We start from the raw sequence: 21,495 nt of genomic DNA on the forward strand, positions 1-21,495 counted from the left end.
ACATGCACCGTCTTGCACAGCGAGATTCAACACCAAACATGTTGCTTGTTTTTGGTAGATGTGTCCTGCGCATGCACAGTAGGAGGAGATTCAACGAAATCTCCGTTTCAATGTAGACAGAGATATTTTAGAAAACGCATAGTGTGGATGCCTATCGTTTTTATGTGAAACTGGCGTTTTCAAAATTATCCGGTCTAGTGTGAATGTAGCCTTAGTCAGTCTTTGTTTGATGCCATTCATTCTTTCAACTTATCCTGATGACTTTGGGTGATGTGGGCAATTAAAAGACTATTCATCAGTACAACATAACCTGACAAACTTTTCCAGTGAAAGGTAGTCCTTAATCAGAATTTAGGCTTTGTATGTGACAGTAGCTTTTCTTGCATGGATGGCTTCCACCCATCTTGAAAATTTGTCCACCCTTATTAATATATCTGAATATCCCTAGCACTTTGGTGAAATAATGTAGTCCACCTGATGATGTAAAAAATGTATCAGGTACTTGAGGTAGCTTCTCCATTGATCTGGGGCTTGTTTTCTAGCATTATAATGTTGAATCAGCTTCGTGGGTCTGGCAAGTGAGACAGGAAGTGCACTGGCTTGGAATAGGTATATTAATCATTTCTTTAAAACAGTAAAAATTTGATCAAACTTTCTTGTTCCCCAAGTTACAGACACTACGAAACCAAATACTCAACAGACATACTTAAAATCAACAAATATAGTTAGTTAAAAGTGCACACAGAGCATACCTTCCCAATGGTGATTTCCTAAACAAAGAAAGAAGAGAGTAAACCCCTTCCACGTGCTGTTTTATATACCCAGGATATTTGAAGCAGGACACCAGGCAGTTATCCAATGTGAAAAACAGATGCAGCTTCTAAACTAAACAATAACAATGTAAGTGACTTCTGATAATCAGAGTAAGGCGCGCTACCACAGGAGAAGCATGCCATACATCTCTCAACCATTTGTCAAGCTTGTATCCTGAATTTTGATTTCCACCACCACTGGGAGAATCTCTCAACTATCTTTTGTACTTCAATGTGTCCTGAAGAGTGTGTCTACAGTGTCAGATAAGCAAACAGCTGAGATGGGGCCACCAGTCTATGACTAGTGCTGGATCTCCATGCTTCATTGTCCTTTAATAACTCACAATTTTCCATCCAGTGCCACTTTTCTTCATTTGAGCACTGATCTTGCATGCTCGTCTGTGACATTGTGTTTAACTTGGTTTCCATAGTTTTAATTATTGGGTTTTCTTGCATTTTTTCCCCAATTTTCTTTATTCCTTCTCTTGCTGCCTTTTTTGATGTCTTTCCATTGTGGTCATTTTAGAGTAACCTTTACATTTTAATACTGCACCTTCTGATGGTAATTGCAAGGCTTCAGTAAGTTCTCGTACGAGTTCCCACAGCTGTAAGAAATCCTCTTTGTCTCCATGAACTTCCAAAATCATGAATGACTCCAAAGGTATATTGAGAATCCATGTAGGTATTAGTTGATCTTCTTTTTGCTGGCTTATTTGCTTCAGTCAAAGCTTTCAGTTTTGTCTGTTGTGCAGAATTACCAGGAACCATGGTTCCTGAGGCCATCACTTCATTTTCTGAGACAGCAGCCTAACCAGCCATTCAAATTTTTCCCTCAATGGCTGAGGAGCTATCAGTGTACAGTGTCAGATCTGGGTACAGCAAAGGCGCTTCTTTATGGTAATTTGCATCTTCTTGGCATGTTATTGTTCTTGCACAGTCGTGATCATCATAATCTTCCATGTCTACTGACAACAGTGTAGCTGGACTTGCTAGTTGGATGATATTAGGTGCCTCAGGAGCAGTGGACCACTTGGACCACCGAACAGCTGTCACTTGAGAGGCCTGTTCATAGTCAGTAAAGTATGCACTGTGTGGACATCAGACATTTAAATTCTAATCTAGCACAATGCTGGAAACAGTCGTGACTGCTAGGTAAGTTGCTTGCACCACTTACAGACATGAACCTCATCTGAAGGCTGCATTTGTCTAATTTGGCAGAGTAATACCCAACAAAACACTGTTGATCTCCATGTTCTTGAGTTAAAACAGCTGTCATGTAGCCAGGCTTCTCATTGACATATATGATAAATGATCTTCTTGTATCAGGGATTCCCAATGCAGATGCAGTACATAATATCCCCTTTAGCTTCGGAAAGCTTCTATCTGTTCTTCATTAAGAGTCACAGAGTTGTCAGAGTGTGTCCTGCTTTTCAGCACACAAGTAAGGAGTTGAGCATTTGCAGCATATGAATCGGTCCATGCTCTGTTGTGATTACTGAAACCCAGAAATGATCAAAGTTGCTGAACTGTTGTAGGTGGTTTTGATGATTTAACAGCCTTTGCATGATCTTCAGTGATTTCCTGTTTGCCTTGGGAAATTTTCAGTCCCAAGAAATCACTTCCACTTGTTGCAATGATGCTTTGTCCAAATTCACTTTGTGTCCCTTAAGGGCTATGTAATTGAGCAGACATTAAAAAAAAATCACATTCATATCCAATTAGTAAATTAACATATTGCTGTGAATTCCAGTTCCACTTGTTCAGTTGGTTAGCAGGTGTAGGCAGTTGGCTTATCTGTACCAATCTTATTTGGACTTCAATTGGACTCTACTTGTTCAGCAGTTCGCACCAGATCGCTGTAGGAAACAACAGTTTCACTCCAATTTGCTTTTGTCAGTTTCACCATTTTGGCAACGTCTGGTTTCAAACCATCCATGAAGGTTGATTTGAAAGAGTTTTTGTGGATTCCTCCATATTATCTCCAATTATTGGTTGATCTTCTGAGTAAGTGATCCAAACAGTCTTGTAGCAGTTGTCATATTCAGAAACATCATCTGAAGCCTAAATCATCCTGTACTGGGGTTTGTTGTTCCAACTATTGCTTAACTTCATCCCAATCATCTGGTAAGCTCTGTTTATCCTCCCCTCTACCACCTTCAACTCACTGTCAACTGGTTTATTTGCTGAATTGTTAGCATGGTAGCTAAAATTTGAACACCATGCAATTTGTATGTGTTCTTAATTCATTGAAATTCAACCCAAGTCTTTAAGCTTCCTTTTTAAGGATGTAGAACTTCCCTGGGCCATTTGTCAATATTGTTCTGGATCTGGTAGTTGATGATAAACTTCCTGTCTCCTTTCATAATCATCAGTCTTGCATGTTTTCTCTCTCTTAGTTTTTACTGGGGCAAGTCTTGCCATAGCTGCCAGACCAATTACCTCATTACAGTCATCATCATTTAAGCCACTAGAAGTCTCTGTTGAATCAGTATTTGCAGCTCCTTGAAATTTCCAAGTTGTCACTGTTTCTGAGGAGTAGTCAGTGTCGGCTGCCTTCCAACATGATTGACATCAGTGTTAACATCACCCATTGGGTTGACTGCACCACCCTCCCAAGGTCTTTCTCAGACACTAAGGAACAGAAGAAGTTGTCTTGCCTCTCAGATGCTTGCTTGAAATTTCCTTTCTTTGTCCAGTTTTCTTCAAGTAATCATCCCACGTTTGGGTGCCAAACTGTTGGATCTCTGTTATTTTACTGATCCTTAGGGTTCTTCTGGGGATCAGGAATGGCAAGCAGTCTTGATTTTTAACAATTTCTTACCTTAAAGTCTAAACAAACACACAAATACTAAGCAAACTAAGTGAAGAGCTGAGGAACAAAGCAATGAAAAGCAAAGAGTAAAGATAAAAAGAAGATGAAGATGTCACCTCTGAAAAATCCATCACCTTTTATAATCCAGTTAACAGAAAATTCTTTAGATAAGAATAAACCAGTCAGTAGTTGCACAATTGCATCACGTGGGTAATGTGCTAATACTTGGCCAAAGAAAAATGAAAAGCTATAGCACCTTCTGCCAATAAGACAATAATATTGTGAAAGTTTGCTTTTTAAAAAAAGTACAAATGATTAAGCTATAACTTTAGCTTCATATTTATTCATCTAATATCTTATAAAAAGAGATTAAAAAGACAGTAGGTTTCAACACCACCTTAATATTGCATTGAAGAGAAAACATGGATATATAGTGTAGATGCTATTCCTTGAAATGAATCCCAGGCTAGGAAATGGTGAAAGTGACTTTGACCTTTATGAGCTGCTCTGTCTGAGCATGACTGTAGCTTATCCCTAAATAGATTATTGATCTGGGCCTAAAATGATGATTGAGCTCTATTGCCAATGTATATTTATCGCTCTTCAGAGAGCTGGTAGGAGAATGACTTACTTCTTATGGAGGTTGTACTGATGACATACTCCTGTTTTGCTCCCCTCCCTCTGAGCACTTGGGTATGTCTTGTTGCTCTAGTTCATTAAGTATACCCAATTGAATAACCCTAATGCATCATTGGAAGGAGTTACTTCATCCAAAGTTGCTGTGGTTAATTTGGCCTCTCTAATTCAGTGTCCTGTAGATTTGTATGGTCATTTGTGGGAGTAGTCCTTTAAATTTCACAATTGCCTTGAATAGAATGGTGTGAGAAGATACTTCCTTGTGAGTAAAAAACAATGTTGCTGAAGCAGACAAAACATGACCCAGTTTCATCGGGCGTACTAACACTATATTACAAATTGAACAACATCATTCTGCATGGATTCTATGTGTCAAATAATCAATCTGTGCTGCAATGGACTACAACTGGAAGCAACTGGATCATATTTCATGAACTATGCAAGTCCCAGAGATTAACCATGTTTTTGTGTTTTTTCCCTCAAAAGGCATTTATTTTTAATTACATTAGAAAAAGTCTGCACTGCACAATCCACTTTCTAGGTAATGGAGTTCATTTTATGAAATTCTTAGAGGTAGCTAAATATAAGCTTGATATGTAAACTCCAGGTTACAATTTTGTGTTACAGTGTTTACTGGGACCTTGAAATTCCAACTAATGCAGTGATTAAGGAGCTTGCTCCAATTGAGATGTTTCCACCACATCCAGATGTGGAAGTACTACGAGCACAACTGACAGTAAAACTGAGACAACACTACCAGGAGCTGTGTCAACAGAGAGAAGGTAATCCCTATAGTTGGCAAGGCAGAAATGTTCAACAGTTGTTGATATGCACAAAAACAAATCACAAAGTGTGAAAGAGAAAGCATTTCAAGCTTCAGGCTTAGGGTTGTTTTCAGAGCAGGAACGTTCATTTCCCTTTCCTTTCAACTTGCCATAGAAACATGAATTGTGCAGGAGGAGTCACTTGACTGTATAGTAAATAAATGTTTGATTTTATTTTCCCTCAGTCCTTCATTTTTGCCTACTTTAGGTAATACCCTATCTATATCTAATTTAAAATTTTAAAAGATTGTGCTTCCATTGCTCTTTGAGGGGATGAGTTCTAAAGACTCATGATTCTCTGCAAAAAGAAATTTCGGCTCATCTCTGTCTTAAATGGGAGATTTACTTTCTTTAAATAGTGATGCCTAGTTCTAGATTTTCCACACAAGAAGATGTTTTCAAAGTGGACCCTGCCAAGCCTCTTCAAAATCTCTTGTTTCAATCACTCTTCCACTGTTCAAACTTTATTTGGTACAAGCCCAGTTTTCAGTGTTTTAAACACCTCAGACCCTAGGGTATCATCTAATGAAAAAGGTGTACTGGGCAATATTAACCAGTAAAATTCATTAACTGGTTGTTTATCTCTGATATTTATTGGAGCTTGCTATGTCCAAATTGCCTGTCATGTTTCTTAATATTCAATATCAAATGTTTCAAATGTATACCATTGGTTGTTTGGAACTCTGTCCTGACAATATAAAGGTGCAATGTAAATGCATGTTCCTTCTTTTCAGAAACAGGGTTTTTATAGTATAGAGTAAGGGAATACTACATAGGGTATGGTTGAATTTGATTTTTCTGAACATGTTTTATTCTCAAGATTCTGACTCTTGCTGAAGGCCCTCCTTGAACCTTGCCTTGTGTGTTAGCCAAGGCAGTAATAATTGATTTAGAAAGCATAGTAGTTAAACCATTTGTGTCCTAACCCAATAACCATTATGAATTTTCCAACTATAGATTGGATAACAGTTGGGGAAAAAGGTGGAAACCTAGCCTCTTTCAATTGAAACTGGTTGTAATGTTCTCAAAGGCAATCCTGAAATTAACTAGCTAATCATTGATCAAATTTGGTGGATATTTTCCTGTACTCAATTACTTCCAAAGCACATGTTCTCCTTTAAATTTTGATTGTCCCATTGTTTAAATGACATTCAAATTTTTTTTGAGTAATTGCAGTTGTGACACCTAATATACACAATAGTAGAAAATAATGGACAATTTGAAACAAGTTTTTCTATTACATTTAGTTAGTGGCTACTGCAAAAATGTGAGAAAATGGAAATATCCAGACAAGATATTAGTCTGTGAGTACTTTTAACACCAATTTGTTTGCCCTGGCAGGGATTGATCCACCTCGTGATTCATTTAACCGCTGGCTTTTGGAACGCAAGGCAATTGACAAGGGCAAGGATCCTTTGCTGCCGAGTGATTGTGATCCTGTCGTGTCACCTTCCATGTTCCGAGAAGTAATGAATGACATTCCTATTAGGTAATTTGATTTTATTTTGGGTAATACAGATTAGGTGTGTGTGTGTGTGCGTGCGTGCGCCATATTCCATAAAAGACTACTGCAAATACTTTCCAACCCATCCATGTAATTCCCTCTGCATAAACTCCCCTGCACAACCAAGAACAAGCTATTCTTCTCACTGCTGCCATCGGAAAGGAGATACAGAAGCCTTGCGTACGCACCACCAGGTTCAGGAACGGTTATTGATCATCAGCCATCGGAGTCCAGAACCAGTGTGGATAACTTCACTCAACACTGAGCTGATTCCACAAACTATGGACTCATTTTCAAGGACTCTGTAACTTACGTTCTTGGTATTTATTTATTTATTTGTTTGTTTGTATTTGCATGGTTTGCCTTTTACACATTGATTGTTTTTGTGTAGCTTTTCATTGATTCTGTTGTATTTCTTTGTCCTACTTTGAATGCCTGCAAGAAGATGAATCTCATGATGGTATATAGTGACATATACGTACTTAGATAATAAAATGCAGGAAATGGTTAATAAAGCAAAGTGCTTGGTGGCTTGAGCAGTTACTGTATTTTACTGTATTTAGCAATTCTACTCAGGAATATATTGCCTCACATTTGCATTTTTGTTTTGATGGCAAGGCAGGTTCTGTCAATAACAGTTGTTTGGAAGAAATGTTACATGAATATGAAGATATAATTCTCACATTTTGTTGTGGTTTATGTTCATGCTACATGGTTCATTATGTTGAAATTGCCAGTGTGTCATCATTGTAAATCTTTAATCTTGCAGATTGTCTCGTATTAAATACAGGGAGGAAGCTCGAAGATTGCTTTTTAAATACGCAGAGTCGGCAAAGCGGATGATTGAATCCAGGTTGGTTTACTGGGGAAAACATTTCGACTACTTCATCTTGGGATGATCCCAGCTTCATATTTGTGTATATTTTGAGAAGTTCACAGTGTTCAAGTTAAAATCTTTCATTGTATGTTCTCAGAATCAATACAAAAATAGATTTTGCAATTTCACAATATCACAACCAACTCTTTCTGGGATGTTGTTGTGTTCAGTAATATTACTCCTAAATATGAGTTAATGTTCTATGCTAATGTGCTGACAAGTGAAAGTATCCAAAGTATCTTCACCGAAGAAGGAAATGATGTGTAATATTGGAAATGATGAACAGAGAGAGGACATAATAAGAGGCCTAGTGTGCTTAAAAGTAAAAAAAAAATTGTTAAGCCCAGTAACCCAGGCTCTTAAAAGAAATGAAAGGCAATAACACAGGCTCTAATTAAACATCTTCTAATGCTCTTTAACTACAAGCTTGGTACCTAAGGACTGCATGACCACCAAGGAGAAATTGTTATTTAAGAAGGAAAGAAATGATAGACTGGAGTGACACAATTCAAACAGAATAGTCTCATTATTAGCTTTCCATTCTGTACGTCAGAAAATGGTAGTACTGTGCAAAAAAATACTTAGAGACAATTCTTTCTTATAGATTCCCTACATCCAGTCAAAGTTTTGATTAATCCCATAATTAGTACTCAGAATTTTTCTTGTCATGATCTCCCTATCTGTATTCAAATTCAAATACCTGGCAATGTTTCCTTTATCAAAATTTAGACAAGCTCCACTATGCTTCCAGTATTCAGATGGATTCTATCTGCAATGTTCCCAGTTTCAGTATTCGGACCAAATGTAACTCAATGTCAATATTAAGAGTGGCTCTCCCTGGGATGATCACAGTGGCAGTATTCAGGTAGATTCTCACATGTGCTTCCCAATGTGTTACTGCATGAAATGTTTAAAATAGTGATGATGGTATTTTAAATAACTCTTCAGCAAAGTGCAAGGCTGCTATGTGAAACATTTGTATCATGTACATTGGAATTATGAACCCCATGCAACAACTATATGTATTGCTTACTCCCAAATTTATTTTATTCATAACAATATTCAAAGCTAGCATAAAATGCAAGAGATTTGGATTAATGCCTTAATAGTGTAATGAACTCAGATTGTGATGACTTCAAGCTTACACTTTGCAAAATTGTGCTCCAAATAGTGTTATGTTTTTAGTTCAATGACCTTTCATCAGAACTCGAAAAGATATTCTGATTTCCAGTTCTGATGAAGGCTTCTGATCTGTTAACATTTTGAGAATGTTAAATTTGTTCTTCTTCTCACAAAGATTACCTAACCTGTTGTGTATTCCCAACATCTTCTGCCTTTATTTTAGATTGTTAGTATCTGCATTTATTTGGCTTTCAACATGTGAACTAAGTAGAAATAGTCAGTATGGCTTCCCTCTAATTTGTTGAGTATTTTGAAGAGATAACCAAAAAGTCAATTCATCTGAATGGACTTCAGCAAGGCTTTTAACAAGGTTCCCTATGGTCTGCTGATCTGGAAGGTTAGATCACATGGGATCCAGGGTGAGGTAGCCAATTGGATTCAAAATTAGCTTAGTGGAAGTAGTCAGGCGGTGGTTGCGGAGAGTTTTTCAGATTGGAAGCCTGACCAGCAGTATGCATTGGTGCTGAATCATTGTTCGTTGTCTATAGTGATTTGGATGAGAATATAGTTGGCAGGGTCAGCAAGGTTACTGACACCAAAATTGGTGGTCTAGTCAATCATAATGAAGAATATCCGAGATTACAAAGGATCCAGGCCAAATGGGAAACTGGACCAAAGAATGAAAGATAGAACTTAACTCAGACAAGTGCAAAGTGCTGCATTTTGGTAAGCTAAGCCAGAGTAAGTCTTGCATGTAAGTGGCAGAGCCCTGGAGAGCATTGTAGAACAGAAAGATCTAGCGGTACAAATACATAGTTCTATGCATTGAATTGTGGATTTCAGAATGAGGAAGTTGGAAGAACACACACCAGTCCTTATTATCTGGGTCATCGATGAAAATAATTCAAGTTCCTGGATTAGCATCTTGGAGGATATATCTCAGAGGAGCTCACTAAGCTCCAAAACATGAGCCTCAATACCTCCCTGTGCAACTGGATCCTCAATTCCCTTACTGGCAGACCCCAATCAGTACATATTGGTAAAACATCTCCACAGTCATCATCAGCAAAGATGCACTACAAGGCTGTCTGCTTAAGTCCCCTGTGTTACTGCCTTTATACCAATGATTGTGTGGCCAATGCCATTTTAAAGTTTGCAGACAACACCACTGTTGACCGAATCAAAGATAATGACAAATCAGATTATTGGAAGGAGATTGAAAATCTGCTTGAGTGGTGCCACAACAACAACTCACTCGATGTCAGCAAAACCAAGGAACTGATTATTGACTACAGGAGGAGGAAGCCAGAAGTCCATACGCCAGTCCTTATTAGGGGTTCAGAAGCAAAAGGAACAGGAGCATTAAATTCCTTGTCAGTATCATATCAGAGGATCTGTCCTAGTGCCAGCAAGCAAGTACCATCACAAAAAGGCATTCAGCTCTATGGTTTCTTCGAGGTTTGCTTAGATTTGTCATGTCACTAAAATCTTTGACAAACTTTTTTAGATGCCCAATGGGAAGTATCCCAACTGGTTGTGCCATGGCCTAGTATGAAAACACCAATACCCAGGAATGGAAAGGTCTACAGGAAGTGGTGGAATCAGCCCAGTCCACCCCAGGCAAGCACTACCCATCATTGAACACATTTATATGGAGTGCTGCCACAGGAAAGCAGTATCAATTATCAAAGAATCCCAATATGCTGTCTTCTCATTCTTGCCATTGGATAGGAGGTATCACACCACCAAGTTCAGGAACAGTTATTACTCTTCAACGATCAAGCTTTTTAACCATTGTCACTAACTTCACTCACCACAACAACTGATTTACAACCTAGACTCTCAAGTATTCTACAACTCATGATCTCAGTTTGATTTTTATTTGCACAGTTTGTCTTTTTTAACACATTGGTTGTTTGTCAGTCTTTGTAGAATTTTCATAAACTCTATTGTATTTCTTTATTTTCCTGTAAATGACTAAGAAAATGAATCTCAAAGTAGTACAATGGATTCCAGTTAATTGGGCCATCGGTTAATCCGGGCAGCCACTTACTTGGGACCATTAATAAAGAAAAAAAAACTAATCGAAAAATAGCTGGCATTCCTTTTGTTTATTTGGGACACTCTGCCACTTAATGGGACAGGAGCCTGTAACCAAGCAGTTTCTAATTAGCATCAGTCACATCACTTGTGTGGCCACTAGACACTACACCATGCTTAGAGGGGACAGTTTTTAAATAGCATTAATTACATAGGTTTGTGTTCAAAAAGCAGTAATTTTTGCCACTGATAGTTGGCGATACATAAGCAGTAAGACAATTCAGAACTGTTTTGCTCACTGTGCTTTCAAGCATTGAGGCTTGATACCAGAAACAACTGAGTGAAAATGAAACGATTTCACTATTTCATTAAGTCAGGAACTATGAAGTATTTGAAGGTGTCAACAACCATCTTGAATGTTACAGTGAAAATGAAGATTGGAGGATGCAAACGTTGAAAGCATTGTAAGAAGGCAGTCCATTATCTACCCTAGATGTCTGTACTGATTTTGTTCATTTACAGTCAATCAAAAGAACACAGCAGTATACCTGAATTTCTTCTGTTGATAACTATTAGGAACTCATGCACAGTTTTATAATACAATAATAGTGTTCTGCTTTCATTTACATACATAATTTTTTACTCAACAGTAATTTGTCTTTTTTATACCTTTTTAACTATTTCCATGAAACTTCATGGTTAATTGGGGCAGCCATTTAACTGGGCCAAAATATACTGATCCCGATAGGTCCCTATTAATTGGAATCCAATGTATTTGTATGATGCATAAACCTTCCCAACATTGAGGACATCTTCAAAAGGGGATGCCTCAAGGAGGCAGCATCTATCATTAAGGATTTCACCATCTTTTCATTACTGCCATTGGGGAGGGGAGCCTGAAGACCCACATTCACATTTTAGGAGTAGCTTCTTCTCTGCCAGCAGATTTATGAGTGGTCCATGAACCTTGCTATTCCTCTTTTGTATTATTTATATATGTATAACTTAGAGCAATTTTTATGTCATGCACTTTACTGATGCCACAAAATGTTTTACAAATATGTCAGTGATAATCTGATTTTAAAGTGGCAACACAGGTAGAAAGGTTGTTGAAGAACATGTCTGACATGCTTGTCTTCATTAGTCAAGGTGATGATTAGAAGAGTTGGGACACTATGTTAACTATATCAACTATACGAGAGGTTGACAGTTGGAATATTCTGTGCAGTTCTGGTTACTTACCACAGGAACAATGTCATTAAGCTGGGCTCTTGGGAAGATGCCACTGGCGATATATGGGTACATTTTACAGGCAACTCAGAACTCTACCAGATTTGAACTGCTGTTGCTGGAATCTGCAGCCTGTAATTTCCCTCTAAGAAACAGTTTGCCAGTTGGTGTTTCAAAGGTACATTTAATGTCAGAGAAATATATACAATATACATCTTGAAATTTTTTTTCTTCACAACTGTCTGCAAAAACAGAGGAGTACCCCAAGGAATGAATGACAGTTAAATGTTAGAACTCCAAGTCCCCCACCCACAAAAAGCAGCAGCAAAGTGACGGTCCCCCCTCCCCCACCAAGCGCTGAAGCGCGCAACAAAGCATCAGTAAAGAATCAGACTTGCAGTACCCCGAAGACTACTAGTTCACCCGGTATTCCACATACCACAGGCTCACTCTCTCCCTAATAAGGGTAAAAGGGGCATCCCCATTTCACAGTGAGAGGGGAGACATTCCAAACAACTCACTGATATATGAGCTTTTTTCCGAGCTCTGTGCCCAAAAAAATCAAGTCTCTAGACATACAGCCAGCCCCCAACTTGCTGCTTTGGATCTTCCGTGTATTCCCACAACACACCAATTTCCTGCGGAGGCATCGAGCTCGAGTCCGCCTGCCTCCAGAACCACGAAATCCCAGAACCCTGAAGGTGCGCTAGTCTTCTAGGCCGCGTCCTAGCATCATATAGCAGCCAGTCATGAGATCCCGAGAGCAGGTCCCACTCCCACAAAGAACCAAAGTCAGCTTGGAACTCCAGGTCAGGGTCTTCAAAAGAACCCTGAAAGGGAAAAATAGAGATGTTAAAGATAGAAATAGAGTTGTTTCCAAAGAAAATAGCGACTCTGTAGTTTTTCAATGATTCTATTTTATTTAATTGTTGCAAGAAAATGAATCTCAAGATAGTATATGGTACATATACGTACCTTGATAATAAATTTACTTTGAAAGGGTGCGGAAAAGATTCACAGGGATATTACTGGGATTGGAGGGCTTGAGTTGAAAGGAAAAACTGGATAGGATAGGACTTTTTTTCCTGGAGCATAGGAGGCTGAGGGGTGACCTTACAGAGGTTTGTAAAATCACAAGGGACATAGAAGAGGTGTATGGCCACAATCCTTTCGCAAAGAGTCTAAGACTCGGGCATAGATTCAAGGTAAGAGAGGAAAGATTTAAAGGGGATCTGAATGACAGTTTTTTCACATAGAGGGTTGTGGACATGGAAAAAACTGCTAGAAGAAGTGGTAAATGGATATATGGTAGAACATTTAAAAGATGTGAATAGGAATGGTTGAAAGGAACTTGGGCGGAATGCAGGTAAATGGGGCTAGTTGGCAGTATAAGGGCCTGTTTTCGTACTGTACATAGGAGCCATGCATGTATTTCCTGTCTATCTGTATTGTACTTCGTGTATCATGTTTATTGGGGGTAATTTGTGGGTTTGGGCGTGGTAGAAGCAAATGCATTCTTGCTTCGACTTAGTTTAGTCTTGTTGAGAGGGATTGAACCAGGGGTGATTTTTTTCTGATGACTGCTAATTGGAACACTTATTGTATTAATTATGTTTAATTATGCTAGTTATTATTTCACTTTATTACTAATTTAGTTTTGTTAGTTTTTTGTCACTATAAGATTGTTCATCTTTGCTGGTTTCATAATAAAGGATCAAACATACTTTTTCGACTTGGAACTTGGTTATTTTGGAAGCACACCATACAGTGTCCACTCTGGTACACAGTGGGAATTACTGTGTCTGTCAGATAACAGGTTAATTAGAAAATAAGTTGTTATGGTTTCAGGTACAGTGGAAGTTTTCCCAAACCCCTTTGGGGTTGTTGTTGGTGTGATTATAGAATCTTAAAATAAAATAATGTATTTCAGGCTCTGAGAAGAAATCTTGATTCTTTTTGTCTGTTTGGAAATAATGATCCCAGGATCCATTTTGTCCTGATTACTTTATGCTGCTTCCCCAGGAACGCTACACCAGATATCAGGAAAACTGTGAAGTGGAACGTTGAAGATACTTTCAACTGGTTACGAAAGGAACCATCTGCTACAAAAGAAGATTATATGGTAAGAGAAAAACTAAAAGTTAAAAGGAAGATTACAAAATAACGCAATAGTAGCTTGAATATTAATATGGTCATTTAGGTCAGGGATAATAGAAGTCACAAAATAGTGAGCATCAGTGCAAGAATTGGATTCAGAGAGAATTATCAGTGGGGAACTGGGGCCAAACAAGATGGTCTTTAAAGAGGAATTAGCCATAGAAGAATAGTCCCCGGGTTACGAACGAGTTCCATTCCTGAGTCCATCTTTTAAGTCGGATTACGTAAGTCGGAACAGGTACATTTGGTATTATTTAGCGTCAGTTAGTCAAACGTTTGTCTTAGTATATATGTTACCTTTCTATGCATATAAAACACTTAAGAAACGTATGTATTCCAATAATTAAACCACTGCATTGCTTATTAATAATTGTAGTTTTCATTGGGGCAGAGCCTTTCACATGCTTCATTATTCTCACTTTATCCTTTAAAATTGTTCCGATCATTGACCGACTGTAGCCCAATGCTTTTCCAATGACCAATGATGTTTCACCTCTTTCCAAATGCTTTATCATTTCCACTTTATTTTCAATGGTGATCGCTTCCCACCAACGGAACAGAAACACTGTGGGCGGCGGGTCCTAAGGACCACTGCACTGAATTCCCCGGGTCCTAAAGTCCACAGTACTAAGACAGGTTAAATAGGACAAGTGGGGGCTGTGCTGGGTTTGGGTATTTAATCTTCCACAATATTCTGCGTGGGAATTTAAACTGGAGGTGGCAGTGTTTTTTTAATGAGGTCGAGTTGTGAGCTCGACATCAACCCAGCACTGCTCGGGAGTAGTCTGTCACTGGACCGAACTCGGGAACCTCCATTCTCGAGCCCGGCACTAATCTCACTGCGCCACCAGCCAACTGGAAGAGACGGGGCAGGGTCAGGGTGAATCTTGCTAAGAAAAATTTAAGCCAAATACAAAGTTACACACTCAACGCAGTGTCAACAGCAACGACTTAAAATGGCAGACAGCGTCGCGGTCCGACTTAAAATGGTGGACGGCATTCTCCTTCCTCGGTTTGTAAGTTGGATGTTCGTAACTGGGGACTACCTGTAATAAGGTAATAGGAAAGCTAAACAATAAGAACTCAGCAGTGTAGTAGTTATAATACTGGATTATTGACCTAGGGGTAGGAGACAGGATTTTAAATCTCACCTTAGCAAATAAGGAATTTAAATAAATTAATTGAAATTTCTGGATTATTGAAAAATTCTCTAGTTCTTTAATGGCACTTTGTTATGAACAGAAAAAAATTTCCTTATCAGTAGGAACAGATTCAGAAAGAGTTAATTCATAACTCTAGATCTATAGCAGTGTTGTTGATTCATAACTGATCACTAAAATTGTGATAATTCAATTTCGACTTCTGAGACAGTGCAATGTTTGTAAGATAGGAAGGACAATCTGTGAATGATCTAGGCATCTAATATGAAGTATGCAATGATATACTGTATGCCATTCTCTTCTGCTCTTCACCAACATTTCCGGACTTAGCAAAATTGGAAGATCTATCCCATAGAAAAGTCTGGCACATCAATCTAGACAAATTCATGAATGGTGTGCACACAGTGGAATACAATAAGGAATTAATAGCTGTGAGAATTCTTAACTCTGAATGCAATTCATGAAAGTGTCATGAGCTTATACCAGGGCATGAAAGATTTTGAGCATCACTTGAAAGAAGCACTGAGAGCAGCAAGAGGACAAGTTGTACTCTGGATGGGGTTTCTTCTATGTCCCTCACCAGAGGTTAACATGGTAGAACATTACTGTAGTACAGAAACAGGCCCTGTGCCAAACCATTAATCTACGTACTTCCATCGACCTGAACCTGGATCCATAGTCCTCTATATCCCTCTCATCCATGTACCTATCCAAATTTCTTTTAAATGTTGAAATCAACCCCTCATCCACCATTTGCGCTGGCAGCTTATTCCACACTCTCATCACCTACTAAGTGAAGAAGTTCCCCCCATGCCCCCCTTAAATATTTCACCTTTCACCCCTAACATGTAACCTCTAGTTGTAGGCTCACCCAGCTCAGTAGAAATGACCTGTTTGCATGTGCCCTTATCTCTAACCCTCATAATTGTATATACTCCTCTCATTCTTCCATGCTCTTGGGAATAAATTCCTTACCTTTTCAACCTTATAACTCAGGTCTTCAAGTCTCAGAAAGATGCATGTAAATATTCTCTGCACTCTTTCAATCTTACATACATCTTTCCTGTAGGTCAGTGACCAAAACTGCATCCAATACTTCAAATTAGGCCTCACCAATGTCTTATACAATTTCAACTTAACATCCAACTTGTGTTTTCTGTACATTGATTATGAAGGTTAATGTGCCTGAAGCTTTCTTCATGACCCTATCTACCTGTGACACCCCTTTCAAAGAATTAATGGATCTGTATTTCCAGATCCTTCTGTTCTCCCACTCACCATGTAAGACCTACCCTGGTTGGTCCTCTCAGTGTACAACACCTCACATGTGTCCACGATAAATTCCATCTGTCACTTTTCAGCCCATTATTCCAGCTAGTCCAATTGCTACTTTGACCTTATCCTAGGTTTTTTATATAAATTTTGTTCTAGATGTTTATTTTCTGTCTTCTGCATTAGTGCATCAATAGAAAAGAGCAGATTTTAGATTTACAATCAATCATTTTTCAAGAAATTAAATCAGAGAATGTTTTGTATTTCATTAAAGAAAGTAACATATTAAGTAACAGACCACTTTTCAAATAAAAACTGGATTACCTTGTAGGTATATAGCCCAATGTATGATTAAACAAAGATAACAAACAGCTGCTAATCATCAATGATATAATAAACTCAATGAACTGATTAACTGAAACAGAAACAGGTGTAGAAGGAATCAAACTGGGTGAAGGACAACCAAACTAAAAGGTGAGGGTGTGGTAGAAGTGAGATTTTAACCTTCAAATCTTAAGTTCTTACGCCATAGCAAGAGTGAGCATAGTATCAAGGTACTAGTGATCATCCTGCATCAGGAAAGTCTCCCAAACTGAAATTTTGTGGCAGACAGGAGCTTCAAAATGTGCTGGTCAAGCTCTCCTGAAGAAGCACAAAGAAATGAGCAAGTTGAGGAGCAATAACACAGTGGTTGGCTATGGAAACTAAGTGTAGCAGAAGAGATGCATCAAACTGACATCCCTTCTAAATTGGAAGAAGTCCAGCATTGTAATTGGCTCTTAACTCAAAGAAACCACTGGAACCACACTACAGTCTGGAGAAGTCTTGTTGGAAGTGGTCTTCATTGAAGATTTGCTGCCAAAAAGCCATTTCTCCAAAGAGAAAACAAAGCCAAGAGACTCACCCTAGCACAAAGACTCAAGGACTGGGGTGCTGAACAATGGTGGCAAGAACTCTGGATTGATGAGTCAAAATTTGCAACTTTTAGCTCAAACAATGGAACTTTGTAGAAGAGTTTGAGAGCGCAACAGAGATGATCAGCTGCAGCCAACAGTGAATCACGGCGGAGGTTCCCTGCAGGTTTGAGGCTGCATTTCTACAAATGGAGTTGGTAATTTGGTCAGAATTAATGGATTTCTCAATGCTGAGAAGTACAAGTAGGTTCTCATTGATCACTCTGTACCATCATGGAGGCATCTGATCAGTTCCAACTACATTCTGCAGCATTACAATAACCTCACATACATGGCCAAGATCGTAAAGAACTATCTTCAGTGAAAGTGAAGAACAAGGAGTTCTGCAACAGATGCTATGGTCTCCATAGAGCCCTACGCTCACCATCATTGAGGCTGTCTGCAATTACCTGGAGACAAAAGCAGGCAAGGTGGCCAAAGTCTGCAGAAGAACTGTGGCAAGTTCTCCAAGGTGCTTGGAATAACATACCAGCTGATTTTCTTATAAAACTGAGATTTAATGTAGTTTTAAAGGCAATGGGTGATCATAACTAATGTTAACTGTTCATTGCTTTTTATAGGAAATTTTTTGATATTCAGAAAATTCATTATTTTCGCAAGCATCTTAACTTTACAGAATTTTTTTTTAATATGCCAAAGACTTTTGCATAGTACTTTAATACTGGAATGATGCCTTTTAGCACTGATTCTAGCAGAACTCTTGTTTCTGAGCAAGTGTCTTAAACACTAAATAACAATAGAGCAGAAAAACTGATGTTTCGTACCAAGAAATTTCAAACTACTGACAAAGGGGCATTGGAACTTAGAGAATGGTAATATGAAAAATGTGGGTTATGTAAATGCTATTTACATGCTATTTACTTCTTTATAGAAATATATTCTGATCTAAATTGTTGGATGAAATCCTGAATCTTGTTTATTGCAGGAGAGGCTTGAACATTTGCGGAAACAATGTGGACCCCATGTGGCAGCAGTGGCTAAAGATTCAGTGGAAGCAATCTGCGGGAAGATATATTACATATCTAGTGAATATGCGAAGCGAGTCCGAGAGAAGCATTTAGCAGTACTCCGTGAGTGCAACATCTCAGGTGAGTTATGCAGTCACTAGCAAGCCAATAATAAAGATTTAAAGTATCAAGAGTAGTATGAACTGGATAACAGAGCTTTTACTGTTCTAACATCTTTGAGCACCTTTCACACCTAAAATTTAGGTCACCATTTTTTATCAGAGGTTTTTCTATATCTTAATTTCTCTGTCATTTCCTTGTTTTCCAATGTATTGTCTCTTGTCTCATTCTATAAAGGATCCACATTAACTTCTAGTCTTGTACTATATGTGTAAGAAGTCTCATAGTCTGCTATTATGTTTCTCACTAGCTAACCCACATATTCATCCTTTTTCCTTATTACAGTTGACCTTCACTAATCTGACTATCTGTAATCTGGTTTCTTCAATAATCCGGCACTGATTTCAAGTTTTCTGTGCAACTGTAATTTGAAATTTCCTGGACCACCGTACCAATCTGCTGAGCATTGTTTTGGTTGCGCTAGATCTGTTCACGTGTTGGCACGCTCTTGTAAGCATGGAGAGGCGATTCCTGCTTTGTTTTCCTGCATTTATTAATATCATTTGCATGAGACGTGGCCGTCCAGCACCCGCCTGTCTCACCTGCAAGCAGCAGGGGAGCTGGTGCGCGCAGGGTCGGTCCGCCTTCTCGCCCACCTGCGGGCAGTTGAACACGGCCCTCCGGCGTCACCTAGCAGGCGCTCCATACTCTTCTGCCTACGACGTCAGATCAGACGTGGTGACCCGCTGAATTTAAGCATATTACTAAGCGGAGGAAAAGAAACTAACGAGGATTCCCTCAGTAACTACGAGTGAAGAGAGAAGAGCCCAGCGCCGATTCCCCGGCAGCTTGGTGGTGGCGTAAAATGTGACATATAGAAGTCCTCCTTTCTCCAGCTTCTGCTTCTGCTCACCCAGATGTGTTGCTACCAACATCAACAGTTTCTGAAGAAACTGTTGTGCCAGTTTCAGCACCAGTTCCTGATGCTTCATTCATTTTTCAAGATGAAAATGTTGATGATCCTGACAACCCCACACTTGTAGACACGTAACATTGCCTGAAAGTATATTAAATGTCTCACTTTAGAAGTGGAAGTGCTCAACTGTTCTGTATAAGTTAATTCCTGTACATTTACCTGTACCCTTTATTTTATCTGTGCCTGTACAGTATATTACTTTATTAAAATTTCACTTGCTACTCATTTAATATTTCTGTTTCATTATTATCTAACTTGTACTGATTTACATGATATTTTAAAGGTATGATGAGGCGGTTAGCCATTGCTTAATGTGATCCTTCTGTAATTCGGCATTTTCACAAATCCGGCACCCCTCAGGTCCCAATGGTGCTGGATTATTGAAGGTCAACCTGCAATACCTTTTCATCCTTTACTGAATTCTGAAGCTTTCACAGTACTTAGCCTTATTACATTTTTGGCAAGTTTTCCTTTGATCTAATACAGTTTTTAACTTTCCTTCATGGCAATGACTGGACCATTTTTCCTGTTGGCATTTGGTGCTATATTTAAGTAAACAATGTATTAATTTATAATGTTAGACAATTTTTACTTGTCATACATTATACAGTGCCTATTAAAAAAAAGTATACACATTTCTTCCACACCCCCCCCACCACCCAGGAAGTTTTCAGGATTTGTTGTTTTACAGCATTGAGTCACAATGGATCACTGATCAACAGAAAAAGACTCTTTTCTGTCGAAGTGAAAACAGATCTCTATAAAGTGATCTAAATTAATTGCAAATATAAAACACTAAATAATTGATTACATAAATATTCAGCACCATTAATATGACACACTAGTTCTTCACTGGTGCAGTCAATTGGTTTTAGAAGTCACATAAATAGATAAATGGAGATCACCAGTGTGCAGTCAAGATGTTTCAATTGATTATAGTAGAAACGCACTTGTATGTAGAAGGTCCAATTGCTGATGAGTCAGTATTTTGGCAAAAACTACACCATGAAGACAAAAGAACATTCCAAGCAACTTCACGAAAAAGGTTATTGAACCCAAGTCAGGAGATGGATGTAAGAAAATTTTCAAGTCACTGAATATCTCTTGGAGTACAGTTAAGTCAATCATCAAGAAATGTAAAGAATATGGCACAGCTGTAAATCTGCCAAGAACAGGCCATCCTCAAAAACCGAGTGACCATGCAAGAAAGGGACTAGTGAGGGAGGCCACCAGGAGACTTCTGATAACTCTGGAGGAGTTACTAGTTTCAGTGGCTGAGATCGGAGAGACTGCATGTACAACAGTTGCCCAGGTGCTTCACCAGTCGCAGTTTTATGGGAGAGTGGCAAAAAGAAAGCCACTGTTTTTTTAAAAAAAAATACTTCCATGAAATTTTGGCTGGAGTTTACCAGAAGGCACGTGGGAGACTGAAGTCAGCTGGAAAAAGGTTCTATGGTCTGATGAAACCAAAATGGAGTTTTTTGGCCATCAGACTAAACACTATGTTTGGTGTTAGCCAAACACCACACATCATCAAAAACACACCATACCTACCATGAAACACGGTGGTGGCTGCATCATGCTGTGGGGATGATTCACTGCAGCAAGCCCTGGAAGGCTTGTGAAGGTAGAAAGTAAAATGAATGCAGCAAAATACAGGGAAATCCTAGAGGAAAACCGGATGAAGTCTGCAAGAGAACTGTGATTTGGGAGATTTCTTTTCCAGCAAGACAGTGACCCCAGGCATAAAGCCAAAGCTGCATGGGAATGGCTTAAAAACATTCCTGGATTGGCCAAGTCAGAGTCCAGATCTCAGTCCAATTGAGAATCTGTGGCTGGACTTGAAAAGGACTGTTCACTCACGATCCCCATGCAATCTGACAGAGCTTAAGCAGTTTTATAAAGAAGAATTGGGGGGAATTGCTGTGGCCAGATGTGCAAAGCTGATAGAGACCTATTCACACAGACTCAAGGCTGTAATAACTGCCAAAAGTACATCTACTAAATACTGACTTGAAAGGAGTGAATACTT

The 21,495-nt window shown here is 38.8% G+C and overlaps 1 protein-coding gene across 5 annotated transcripts in view; it reads left to right on the forward strand.

Annotated features, from left to right (window-relative positions):
* The window catches only part of pcif1 (phosphorylated CTD interacting factor 1), a 110,284-nt gene that overhangs the window by 48,495 nt on the left and 40,294 nt on the right, over positions 1 to 21,495 (forward strand). For all 5 annotated transcript variants that reach the window (XR_009514047.1, XM_059980410.1, XM_059980408.1 and 2 more), the window contains 5 exons: positions 4,888 to 5,042; positions 6,426 to 6,573; positions 7,358 to 7,441; positions 13,880 to 13,979; positions 18,346 to 18,508. Coding sequence is in view for 4 of the 5 variants with exons in the window: in XM_059980410.1 (XP_059836393.1) it covers positions 4,888 to 5,042; positions 6,426 to 6,573; positions 7,358 to 7,441; positions 13,880 to 13,979; positions 18,346 to 18,508 (650 nt within the window). In the remaining variant the exon portion in view is untranslated. The remainder of the gene's footprint in view (positions 1 to 4,887; positions 5,043 to 6,425; positions 6,574 to 7,357; positions 7,442 to 13,879; positions 13,980 to 18,345; positions 18,509 to 21,495) is intronic.

This window comes from Hypanus sabinus, chromosome 9 (genome assembly GCF_030144855.1).
Source record: "Hypanus sabinus isolate sHypSab1 chromosome 9, sHypSab1.hap1, whole genome shotgun sequence".
Classification (NCBI taxonomy): domain Eukaryota; kingdom Metazoa; phylum Chordata; class Chondrichthyes; order Myliobatiformes; family Dasyatidae; genus Hypanus; species Hypanus sabinus.